Raw genomic sequence first — 13813 nt, 5'->3', positions numbered from 1 at the left:
AACTGCATAGCACCTTTCTCTGAAAATGATACAGGTTGTTCTTATGTAATCCTTTACATTCAAAAATCATCTACAACTGTGCAGGGAATTCTGAAATAGCATGCTGAAATAGGTAAAGATTTACTCAAGTTGTGTAATTTCCTTGTATCAGTAGGCTCTATGTAGTGGATGCATGAGTTTTCTCTGTATAAAAGAGATAGACTATTAGTGGAGAATGCAGAAGAGGGGCAGTGTACTGCTTCAGGAGGACCACCATACCTGTTGGTTAATGGAGAGGCCTTAACAGCACTCTTCTTCCATGCGTCTTGCCATGAGGAAAGGGGAGGAAGGGAAAGGTAGTGATGGCAGCAACACCTGGGGAAGGGAGATGGGGAAATATGTAAAGGGAAAATCAGCAGCCCCTACACCACGGTGTCCATCCATAGACTTGCCAATGAAACAATTTCCGAAAACCCTAAACTTGTTTTCTTTCTTTTTTAAAAAATCTAGATAAATTTTAAAAATAATTTAAACAAATTAGGTATTTTGAATGGCGTTAATCTCATCGCTCTCCAACTATCAACTATCCTCTTCTGAGTCTGGGACATGGGGGCTGCTACATGTAATGAACTACCATCTTATTCTCATTTTCTGACTAGACAGGGTAGCTTAAGGCAGGACTAGGCAGGACTTTGATATGTAGGTAGAGTGTTTTGTTTTTTGTTTTTATTTTTTACAACAGATTTATGAAAAAAAACTGCAGGATAAATAGTACCAAATGGGTATGTATATTTTTCCCCAACACACAGTAGGATTATTACCATTTACTTGTTCTGCTTCCATCTAATTGCCATACATCTAAATGCTCACAAACATCTTCCTCATTACCTTCTCCTAAGGGTGTGTAGTTTTGATATCAAAACAACTTCAACTTGTTATTTTAACAAAAAAGAATTAAATTTAGTAGAATGCCTATACACTGCAAGAGACCAAACTAATAAAAGTTGTAAAAAGGTTCATGTTTTAATTATATTTTTGTAGACATGGTTTAATTTGAACTATATGTAATTTTTTAAAGTAAATAGAGTTATATGAAAAGAAGTACAATGAAAAAATTTCATAAAACATTGATGATAATACTGAACTCTTTGAATTTTAGTAGTGACCAACTGGTTTAGTGAATCAATTTAAAAGGCAATACCACCTGAAAAAGACATACTGCTACATATTTTGCTCTTGATATTTGTTTTCAGAGAAATCTTTGCCTTTGTATGTTTATATTGAAATACAAACTTCATATGAAAAATGACATTTTACATGATTTAGGGAAGCTTTTATACACCCTGGAGATAAGCTTATTAAAAAAATATGTATATTTTTTAAGAAAATAAGAAGTCATCCACTTGGGGTTTTTAGTAATGGAGATGTTAATGCATGTACAGAGGCAGGGAGTATATGGGAAATTTCTGTACCATCCACTCAGGGTTTTTGTGAACCTAAACTGTTTTTTAAAAAGCCTTAAGCATTGTAACTTAAAAGATAGGAGAGAATTAATTTTTGGGGTGAAAAAAAATGGTTTTGACCCCTCCCACCCATACATTTCTTAGTGTAATATCTACAGAAGGGCTGGGACATTCTTGAGTTTTTCTCTAAAGACAAGGATTTATGTAAATACCTGTTTGCATTTTTGCTTCTGAATGTGATTCTGACCATTAATCTAAATGTTTAGGAAAGCAGCTACCACAAAGATATTTGAGGTTTGGAGTATGATAATGCTTTTGGTCTTGCCTTAATCCTATTTAAACAGGATGTCTCAAAACTTTCCAGTTTCTCAACTCTTTTGGTCTTTGACACACTAATTACTATTAGGCATCATCTCTGCTTAAAATAACATATCCATCTAATACTTAGGTAATAGTATTAGTCAGCTCTTGAATTGAGAAATTTGGAAACTAATTGGTTATCAGATAGATTAGCATCAAAGAATTCTGAAGGAACATGCACTAAGCTTGTTGAATTAAAATAAATAAACTCAAAGTAGTAAACTTAAATTTTATTTGATATGGTTGAACATAATTTTTATAGCTTTGCTTTTTTTTCTTATACATTTTAATTTTGTGTTTAATTTTAAAAATATTGCCATCACACATATTTTAAAATTTAAGCTCCCCTTCAAAATTAAAAGCCACATATTCTAGTAATATCAAAGTAACAAAGTTATAATTAATTATTCCTACATTTAAATGTTCCTGATTGATTATTTGGGGATCAGCATTTTATCTTTGGAAGAATCAAGTGTGTGAATCTTCCAAGCCAGAAAACAAAAGGGGCCCACATGTTCTTAATTTATGGCAAAAAACTTGAGTCTAGCATGAAACACAGCAGTTTTTGTACATGAGTCCCTAATACCACAAGGATTTTATATACAGTAAGTTCTTCCTTTGATCTTAGGAAGGGTAGGTTATCATGAGGTAATATATTTGGAAATTTGCACCACACTGTGAAAGATACAAAAATAACCAAAGGTGTACGTATGAGAAACTTTGGAAAATAAATACAAAACACAGATGAATGCTCACAGTAGAACTTATCAAGATGTAACAAGTAATATAAAATGATTTTATAAATATCTGAGTTTATAAATACCTAAAACAACTTAGAATGGTAGTCAAAAAGATTAAACAGAAATTTTCGAGTCATAAATTCATAGAGTGGAGAAGAGAGCTTCATGGATTAAGGGAAATAAAAATGAAAGCTATTTTTTTCCTATTTAAGAGGTAGGAGCCAGGATAATAAAATCACCCCTGGTACTAACGGGGTATTTGTTAGGAATATGCTTATAGGCAATCTTATGAGCTAGATTTTTACCTGGCTAGAAAAGGGAAAATGTACAATATGATGCGTGAAAATAAAAAGTAGATAATAAAAAGTAGATAGAAAAATGATCTGTGATTTTACTGAGTAGAATTGGCAATCAAGAATTTGTAAAGAGATTGATTTTCCAAAAGGACAAGAATTTGGTCATGTAGATAAAATGAGAATATCATAGAGAACGCTATGGTTCAGCCCTCTGTGGTTCTGTTCTTAGAAAAATGTATGCTAAAAGTAGAAATATGTATACTAACATATTGACACAGAGAACACAATGTCAAGCTGTAGGGCCCAAGAATAAGGCACAAGACTTGCTTCACATCCTCAAAAAAATATAATAATTACATGGGGAACAAAAATAAGGTCAAATTTCTTAGTGTTTGGAAGCTCAAAGCAAAGAAACAAAGGGATGAACTTTGGGAAACGAGACACAGAGCTACTTCTTCAAGACTGTGTCAGATATGGAAAAAGGATAAAGAAACAGTTTGTAGAAAAGGAAACTGATACAGCCTAATGCAACGTGATGAGAAGAAGGTTATTTAGTGTTGGCAAGTCAGAAGTCAGTCAAACCAGACAGATTATATGGTGGGACCATGTAATATGGTTGGGAACCAACACACCTTGATAAGTAGAAGAGACACATCAAACAACATATAAAATGAGAGCTTAATTAGGCAATGAGACTGCTATTCTCTGCTTGATGACCTTAAACCTTCATCAAAACATCACTTGTCTGATACAAGGATATATGAGAAAAGGCCATTACCATACGGTATAAACATTCCTGGTAACAGTACTGTTGCTGTTGCTAAGTCACTTCAGTCGTGTCCGACTCTGGGTGACCCCATAGACGGCAGCCCATCAGGCTCCCCCGTCCCTGGGATTCTCCAGGCAAGAACACTGGATTGGTTGCCATTTCCTTCTCCAATGCATGAAAGTGAAAACTGAAAGTGAAGTCACTCGGTCCTGTCGATTCTTAGCGACCCCATGGACTGCAGCCTTCCAGGCTCCTCCACCCATGGGATTTTCCAGGCAAGAGTACTGGAGTGGGGTGCCATTGCCTTCTCCAAACAGTATTGTTATCCTTATCCTATTTGTGAGGTCTATCTTAAAAATACATTTTCTCTAAGAGTTAGCAAATTGATATTTTAGCTCTGATTCTGACCCTAAAATTTTCCCTGAGTCACATATTCATGTGTGCTAAGTCACTTCCATCCTTTCTGATTCTTTGAGACCCCATGAACTGCAGCCTGAATAGGAACAGTCTACCATATTCCAATGAACAGTTCAATTTTCTCTCATTCTCTTTCTTGCTAAGAGTGGCTGGATAGTTATCAAAAGGAAATTTTATTCATCTTAATGCTGGGTGTGTCTTGGCTTCCCCCCCGAGGCTCAGTGGTAAATAATCTGTCAGTAATGCAGATGTGGGTTTGATCGTTAGGTCCAGAAGATCCCCTGAAGAAGCAAATGGCAACCCACTCCAGTATACTTTTCTGGGGAATCCCATGGACAGAGGAGCCTGGCAGGCTACAATCCATGGAGTTGTAAAAGAGTAGGACATGTCTTAGCAACTAACAACAATGGTATTTCTAGGCAGGGCTGGAGCTTGAAGAGGTCAGCTTGGTTGTTGCCGCTAGCTCCTGCAGGGTGGAGTAAGCTGGTACCCTGGTATATTTTTAAATTTTCTTAACTCCATAAAAACATAATTTTTTTTTTGTCTTTTTTTCTCTTTACTGAAAATGTTCATTATTTTTATTTAATGAAATAAATTAATCACTACACACTACGTCCTAACAATAAATTTTCATGATGACAATTAGAGTATTGCCATACAAATCTTTACCTGTAATCTATTTTTCTGACAACCTCACTAAAAGTTCAAGATTTTGTTGCACTGAAAACATTTTATTTTATTTTTTTTGAAAACATTTTATAAATCTTCTAGCAAATCTATAATATTCCACTTTATTACTTTCAAATTCCTAATGTTTTACCAATCTGCTAAGAAGTTCTGAGTTTATAGCTACAATAGAGAAGGAAATGGCACCCCACTCCAGTACGCTTGCCTGGAAAATCCTATGGAAGGAGGAGCCTGATGGGCTACCGGCTATGGGGTCCCACAGAGTCGGACATGACTGAAGCGACTTAGCAGCAGCATAATCCACTGTGTCCTTCATACAAACTAACAAATCAGCTACCCTAGTATCTAAGATATCAGTAATGTTCACTTAGAATTTTAATTAATGTATGATTCACTCAATATAATTAATATTCTAAATTTAGTTTTCCCTAAAAAATATATTTTAATGAGGATTTGCTCTTTTTTTTTCTTGACATAGAATTGAGTAAATTTCTAAAACTATGGAAATCTTAAATTCTCACATACAACATTTTTAGTCTCTGCAACTAAAAGTTGTCATATCAATTTGATTATTTAGGTTTGTTCATCAAATATTTAAAGAGTGTTCAATCTTGGCTAGACACGACTTTAATCAGTAGTACTTAAATTTGGATTTCAGGACTCCTCTAGCCTCTTAAAAACTGTTAATGACCCAAAAGTGCTTTTGTTTTTATGTGAGTTTTTTTTTTTATGTGACAGGTAAAGATTTGTATGGCAATACTCTAATTGTCATCATGAAAATTTATTGTTAGGATGTAGTGTGTAGTGATTAATTTATTTCATTAAATAAAAATAATGAACATTTTCAGTTAAAGAGAAAAAAAGACAAAAAAATTATGTCTTTATTGAGTTAAGAAATGTGACTACGTCATTGCTGCTGCTGCTGCTGCTGCTAAGTCGCTTCAGTCGTGTCCGACTCTGTGCGACTCTATAGACCGCATCCCACCAGGCTTCCTGTCCCTGGGATTCTCCAGGCAAGAATACTGGAGTGAGTTGCCATTTCCTTCTCCAATGCATGAAAGTGAAAAGTGAAAGTGAAGTCACTCAGTCGTGTCCGACTGTTAGCGACCCCATGGACTGCAGCCCACCAGGCTCGTCCGTCCATGGGATTTTCCAGGCAAGAGTACTGGAGTGGGGTGCCATACGTCATTGGTAGTCAGTACATTAAAAAATAAAATTGGCATTTTAAAAATTAATTGTAAATGCATTTGAAAATAGCCATAATAAAGTCATTTCTTTTCAAAATAAAATATTTTTTTATGAAAAACGATTACCATACTTTATAAAACCAAAAATAAGCTAGAAGAGTGACATTATGATATGTTCTAATATAGATTGTGATAGGAAAAGAGCAAAGCTGGATAGGGTCAGTATGAGCTCCACAGAAGAGGTGATACTTGAAGTAAACTTTAAAGAAAGACTTGACTGGATGGATGGAAACATTGGTGAAAGAGGTTAAGACCATTCAAGTGAAAGAAGGGCATGGCTAAACAGAGCATGTTGTAATAGAAAGAATATGGATTTTTTTGTTTATTTGTTTGACAAAGTTTCCTCAGACTCCATCTCAGCTATTTTGGCTGTATGGCTTTGGGTAAATCACCTAAGGTCTGTGAGCCTCTCTTTGCTCTCTTGTGAATCTACAGATTAAGAAGGTCATGAGAATTGAGATGAAAAATGTAAAATATTTTCACGTGTGGCAGTTAAATGGAACTCAGTAATATAATGTGTTTTGTTGCATATTTAAGGACAGCGAATTGGTTATCATGCTGAGAGCATAAAATACTATGAGATGTAGTAGGGAGAATGGAAGTTATAAACAAGAGTGAAAAGGACAGCAGAAAAGAAGAGCTGGTGTGGAGGTTAAAGGCGGGTATGAGTGACTTAAAAAAAGAAACACAGTAATATGAAATGAACTACCTTGGAAACTCCAATGAGAATCACTTCTCATACAGGCCTTAGCAAACCCATAGAAAATCTCGATTTCCACTTGGTGCTCTCCTATCCTTTCCCAGGATTACATACAAATGAACAAACTCAGGTTTTAGAAAAATGAATTACTCCAGTATCATCATAAATATAGAATGAATATGTAAAAAATAAAATGGATGATAAAAAACTTAAGACAAATTTAACCAACCACTTTGCCGCTTACAGAGGTTTAGTTGACCTGAATCTTCCATGTCTCTAAGAAATTAGATTTCAATTAATCTCAGCAATGAATGAATGGTGAATATATAAATAAAAGTATATTTTAAGCCATATGAATAATATATTAAGAATCTGAACTCACAAATGTGATATTCTCAACTTGGAACTGAAAATTAGGAGACTCATAAAGTCTGCAAATTGATTTCAACTTATTTAGAAAACACTTTTATTAAGAGTGTGGTACATAGATAATGTTATGACTTCTCCCCATACCAGTTTATACCATCCAGATGCTATCTTTGATCTTCAAGACTTGATAGAATGTTAAAAAGTATTTCCCAACAAAAAAATATTTTCTGCCGATGCACCTTAGGTCTGACAATTATGGCACAAAAGAAAAAAATATGCTTAGTAGAGAAGCACAGCTTTAAAAGGTAAAATAAACTCTTCATCAAGGTCCAGGTTTAAAATTCTATAAAACACAATAAATATCCTGCCTCATTGTACAGGCACTGGCTGTAGCAATACACCAATGACAGGTAAGAACAATGTGAGTTTTAGATGAGAATGTCTGCAATAATCTATAAAGAATTTAGGACTAGACTATTCTTTTTTTTTACAAAGTATGTTTTACATCAACCCATCATTTTGTCTGATTTCTTCACTACCACAATTCAACCCAGCCTAACTTATCAGAAGAGAAAGCAAAGAAAATAAAGCATTAAACCAAGGTAATAATGGTAATTATGGTTGGACCTTGGACCCAGAGAATATTAATTTATTCTTTAATTAATTCAGCAAATATTTACTGAGCATCTAGTCTATGTCAGGCACTTCCTTAGTAGCTTGAGATAAAAAGAACATAAAAATGTGATCTCAATACTCCGGAAGCACAAGTAAGTAGGATATTTTATAAATAAGTAAATACAACATTTTATTCCACTCAATACACATACAAATAATTCTAAAAATTGTTTTCAGGAGAATTTTGTTGTAAAAAACATATACTGTAAAAATGAGACCAAGCTCTTCACTTTATAACTTTTCACATTCTGACTTTGTAAATATGGGTAGTAAAGCTCTATGTCCAAAAAGATAGGTGTCTAACTCCATGTAGCACTCGTCACCCAGGACTTACAAATGACTGTACTAATGGCTGAAATTAAATATACATGATAAATTTTGACCTTCATTTTCAGGTCTCATGTGCATGTATGTGAAGGCAGGATGTAAGCAGGATGTAAGTTGGTTAAACTTATGGTGGTAACTTTGGAATAAACTATCCCTGTAAAATATCCCTATTCAACCATTCTCCCCTATAGCACTATTTGCATACAGTTTCTTCATTGAAATTTCTCTTTTCTGTACATTTTTTTTCACTACCTCCCCTCTCTTGGTATCAACTACTATATTCTAACTTTGTCAAGTCAAACAACAGTTGTCAATTCTGTGTGAATTTAGCCATATAAATGTAGTTGCTGCTGCTGCCGCTGCTAAGTCGCTTCAGTCATGTGTTACCTACTCACAACTGAGAAACTTTTTTTTTCTTGATCAAGAATGCTTCAGTCTTGAATCAGTTTAGCAGAAGCTACGCTAAGTCATTTTGAGTTTACCTAAATGAAAATGAAAACAAAATGGATGATTTCCTTTGTAAAGTTGAAATAACTCCATTCTGCACAGTTATTTATAATTTTAAACCTCAAGGAATGATTATTCATAGATCTGTGGATTGCAAGGAAAGGAAAACAGTCTGTTCACCCTATCCTTCATTTGGAATCCTTTTCCCACTCTGCAGTTAATGTATTTTAATTTATTTTTAAAAAACAAGTTGTTCTTTGACTATAAAACATCTCAGATGCTTAGTAAAACTTTTTTTGTGTATTATTTTCTTCTCAGCATACTTGTGTACAACCAGAGAGGTAGGCAGCATGTTCTAAGCTGGAATTCAGTGAATACATGAGAACACCTTTTTTCAATGCTGTCATTTAGATTACATGAACTTAAATGCCAACTTTGGGCAATGCTATTCCCTCGAAGCATATATATTGTTTCATTACGGATGTATTAATTCACAGTGTTTTATTTCAAGCCTATAAAATATGGTATCTCTTGAGAAATCTGACAGCTGATAAAACTGCATTAGAATGGTGCATGTGCACATGTTTTCACATTTCCACAAAGTTGCTGATTTCTTCTTACTTGAGTCAGCTGTCTGAATTAGTTGCACAGCATTAAATTTAATAAACAGCATATGGATCTGATAATGTATGAGGAGAACCTGTTCTTTCTCTTCCCTGCCACATATATGCTCTTTTATCTTTCAATTAAGTGATACATTTCCTGGCTAAGTTTATTTTAAGAGTGTTGTGTAAAAAGAAACCAAATCTTTGAAATCTTTGTCTTAGTATAACTGCTGTAGATGTACATATGCACAAAATATGTTACATGCTTTTCCATTTATAGAAATAAAATCTTTAAAATTTTTATATTGTGCACTTAAATTTCTCAAGTCTTTAAAATATTCAGTCAATTAATAGAAGTTCATTGTAAGAAGAAAGTGAAATCACCATTTTTTAAGTTAAAATTTTACTGACAAAATACACTGAATTTCTCAATAGAGTTTCCTTCAAAAACGGTTCAGAAAGTACGATGATAAAAGGTTCCTGAAAGTTCAAGACAAAAGAAATATCTACTTTTTAAAATATGGACCAAAACTACTAAGTTTAATTCCTGGGAGATGAAGAAAGAGTTTGAACATATTTTAATACCCTAAATGCAGATTCAGAGAACTGGTTATAATCCTGAGTCCCTCTTGCCTGCACACCAGAATTCTTCATTCTGAGGTAAACACTGGCCTCAAACTCTAGGCATGTGCTTATCAACCCTGATCTGATTTTCCTCTAACATGAACTCAATTAAACTTCCTACTCTTAAAGGACCTTTCCATTTCTTGTCAGTAAAAGAAACAGGTAAGGAAATACATCAAGAGTAGATAGGTACATGGAAAGTTATATTCTGTGTAAGAGCAATAAGATACTATGTATTCTAAATTTTCCTACATCAAATTTAGATTTGCAAAGCCAGGCCATGTATGATTACAAATGCTGAAGGCAAACCTTTATAGTGGTTCATTCTTTTGAGACTTTAAATTTTAACACCATCCCTTTTTTACAAGGCATTACTAGAATATTCCCCAATGTGTATATTAGATTCCTTTATAGAGACAGTCATGTTCCTACAAGCCATAAATTTAATAAATCACCAGATATATAACTTTCATTCTCACATTTACATTACCAAGTACTTTATGGAGCAATTTTCTTAGTCATAGCAGTGAGACTGTTCAGTGATATAAATAAATAAATAATATTCCAGCAAAACCCCTTAACTCTAAAGGAATGGAATCTCACGAGAATACAATTCACTATTAAAGAGAATTCAGCTATCAGTAGGGTCTATCTTGCATTGCCTCTATGAAAGTTTATTACAAGTAGTATCAGAAGGATTTTATTATAGCAAGCATTGCAGAAGCCAAGGACAGAGTTATGGCTGGGTTCCAGTGAAGAGAGAAAGAGCTTGAAAAGCCTAATATACCACAATACTGAAATTGTTATTATAAATAACTGGTACATTTACATCAGATTATCATATATTTTCAACAGAAACGGCAAATGCCAACCCTGTCAGTATCTGTCTCTGGGTGCGGAGCTTCCTGTTGAGACCTGTTGTGCACTAGCAGAGCCAGGCTTAAGTGCTCCCAAAGGATTTTTCTGTTTATATTATTAAAAAAAATTCCTTGCAAGGAAAATTAGACTTTAAGGTGTAAAGAATATTTTGAAATGATGAAATATTTGACTGGTCCAATGAAATTACTTAAAAGCGATATTTTAAAATACTCCAACTCTAAAATACTCTAACTTTAAAATACTTTAATACAGTTTTTTTAACTTAATCAGCACAATTCCCTAAGCTTATATTATAAAAACGCAAGTACACATCTTATTCTTGGTGGGTGGAAGGGGGTAATGGGGCAGGAGGAAGCAGTAGAAGGCATTAGAAAATTATAGCCTTGAGTTAACTTTATAGTCTTTTGTGGGTTTTTACCTAAAGGGTTATATTGAATTCCAAATTCTCGTATTTAAATAATGAGAGAAAATGTTCCAAATTGTAAAGGCACTTGCTCTACATGTTTTCTATTTGCAATTTAATAAACTTACTTCAATACAGGAGTATTGCTTATTTTTATAATAAAAGTCTTATATGGTAGGAGGCTGTCAAATTTGCAAATGATGAAACTATTGACTTTAATAGAACAGTTCCAAAATAGAGTCTGGAGGCATAGTTTATTATTCAAATTATTTCCAAGAAGTGCTTTAGGCTTCTTAGCCCAACCCATCACGGATGGTGTGTCATGCATGTGTGTGTGCGCGCGTCTGTTTCCTTGGTGAGCAATGCTGAGTCTTCTTAAAATTTGCTCATAAATTTCAGAATGAGTTTCCAAAAATTAAAGTAACTAGGTCAAATTCTCCACATGTTGTACCACCAAATAAAATATCTGTCCTCACAATTGTTTAGGAAGGCACATCAGGTATACAAGTAGATAGTTCATAAAGTCCAATCAATAGGGACACTAGCTAAATGAAGTGCAAAAAATATTATAATGGATCCTTTTGCTCTTTGGAATCAATGGCAGTAATCTTTGTTTAGAAAGAATGTGTGTCTGAGCAATAACATGTACCAATATTTCTCAAGCTGCTAAAATGAAGAGCTCAGAAGCAGGCATCTCTCCATTTAGCTATATTACATTTTCTGTTCTTTTCTTCTCTATTTAGGCAGGAGAACTGCCTTAACCACTTCAGAAATGCCCTACCTTCATCCCAGGAAAGGAAATGAAGGCCTTAGCACTGATGCTAAAATATATATAATAGATACAAATGAGCAGCAGGGGCAGATGGGGACTTTCAGTTACTTTATGACTAGGTCAATTATTAGCAAACTCTACATGCCAGCTTCTCAGTGAAAACAGATGATTTTCACTTAATCCCAAAGTGAAATATGCATTATCTTTTCTGTTATTCCTAAATACATGAACTGATTCTATATATCAAATAAAAAAGCAATATCCTTTTTCAATATGAAAATCAAATTACAACAGCTTAAATGCTAGCACCAACTGAGTTATCAATCTATGTTTGTAAGGCATGTCTTCTCCTGACTACTAAAAAAAATTAATAAACTATACTACTGGAGAATAAAGGACTTGAAAACTCTTTGTACAGATGATATATATGTCCTTTTACTTATTTATGACAGTGGTTTTGAAATTATTTTTCAATTTATTTTAATTTGCTACTGTATCTAAGGAAGCTTCTTATTCTTAAGTACCTTTGAGCAAATTCAATCATATAGATCAGCTGATAGGCATAATCAAAATAAATATCCCTAGAGAGGCAGGGGTTTAAGTTGCAGTTAAAAATATGTGTGTCCCAGTCCTGAAATAGCTATTTTCTAATTCAATTATGCACTATAAAAATTATATTATTTAACAGAGTCTGCTGCTGCTGCTGCTGCTGCTGCTAAGTCACTTCAGTCATGTCTGACTCTGTGCGACCCCATAGATGGCAGCCCACAGGCTCCTCTGTCCCTGGGATTCTCCAGGCAAGAATACTGGAGTGGGTTGCATTTCTTTCTCCAATGCATGAAAGTGAAAAGTGAAAGTGAAGTTGCTCAGTCATGTCCGACTCTTAGCGATCCCATGGACTGTAGCCTACCAGGCTCCTCCGTCCATGGGATTTTCCAAGCAAGAGTACTGGAGTGGGGTGCCACTACCTTCTCCATTAACACAGTCTAGTAGTTCTGAAAGTAGTGGTATAAGTATATAAATGTTTATCCTATATTTACCCTACAAAGAAGAATATTTGAAAGAAAATTTCTCTAAGAGTTTACAAATTTAGCTTCCTTTTTGCTTATTTTGAAAATTCCAACATTACTGAGACAACATTAAAGTATTAAATAAACTTTAAGTATCTTTTTAATGCTTGCTTTATTGAATGGTGTGCATAATTAAAAAGTTAATTGCTGTGTTCCCACAATCTTTGGGAGTCAAGGGACCAACTCCAGAAGCATGCTTTTAGTGCTGTACTTTCTTATACACACGCATTATTCTACTCAGTGAATTACCTTCCCTACCTAGGCAGAAGGATCCAATGAAGGCGTGTGTGTGTGTGTGTGTGTGTGTGTGTGTGTGTGTGTGTGTATGTGTGTGTGTGTAGAATGAACTACCAACAAAATATAGGCATAAAGAATATAACTGTCTAGTTTACTCAGTGAGGAAAGCACCTGGTATTAATTCTCACCCTATTTTGGGCAGACTGTATTTCTTTAAGTAACTCATTATATTGAATCTATTTATTATCTTAGTATTTTGAAGGGAAAAATGTATTAACATCTTAATTTTTGTGATATGAACACGACTATTTCACTTATGATCCTAGGTATCAACATTTATGTCAAGCCACAATGTGCAGTAGTTCTTGAAGATGGCACATAATACTACTTTTATGCACTGTGTTTACATAATCACAAAAGTACAGTTTTTTATAATGCATATAAATACAAAGGGGAATCCCCTTAATGTCCTTGAAAAGTAGGTAGTGCATGAAATATTGTTTGCTTCAGATGAGACAAGATCAGTGATTTGGTCAAAACTGCATAATAAAGTAATGCTTATATCATATATTTATAAAATGAAAACTAAATTTTTCCTTCTTAAATACGTTTTAAAATAGAAATGACTATAATGAGTACAAAAGGTTTTCCTGAGCTTTGAATGTAGTAATACAAGTATAGTCTTTAGGGCTTAATAGTAACAAAGCAAGAATAATAAATGATAACAGTTACTATATATTGAACACC

General features: G+C 34.0%; 1 protein-coding gene across 7 annotated transcripts in view; it reads right to left on the bottom strand.

Annotated features, from left to right (window-relative positions):
• Window positions 1-13813, bottom strand: part of PCDH7 (protocadherin 7) — a 475601-nt gene that overhangs the window by 218842 nt on the left and 242946 nt on the right. For 2 of the 7 annotated variants that reach the window (XM_027544226.1, XM_027544227.1), the window contains exon 3: window positions 259-354. The exons of the other annotated variants lie outside the window; for them this stretch is intronic. In XM_027544226.1, the coding sequence (XP_027400027.1) occupies window positions 266-354 (89 nt within the window). In that variant the 3' untranslated portion in view covers window positions 259-265. The remainder of the gene's footprint in view (window positions 1-258; window positions 355-13813) is intronic. 7 annotated transcript variants of the gene reach the window in all.

The sequence above is a fragment of the Bos indicus x Bos taurus genome, chromosome 6 (assembly GCF_003369695.1).
Source record: "Bos indicus x Bos taurus breed Angus x Brahman F1 hybrid chromosome 6, Bos_hybrid_MaternalHap_v2.0, whole genome shotgun sequence".
Lineage (NCBI taxonomy): Eukaryota > Metazoa > Chordata > Mammalia > Artiodactyla > Bovidae > Bos > Bos indicus x Bos taurus.
The sequence above is the reverse complement of the archived record's forward strand: the minus strand, read 5'-3'. Positions and strand labels throughout refer to the sequence as shown.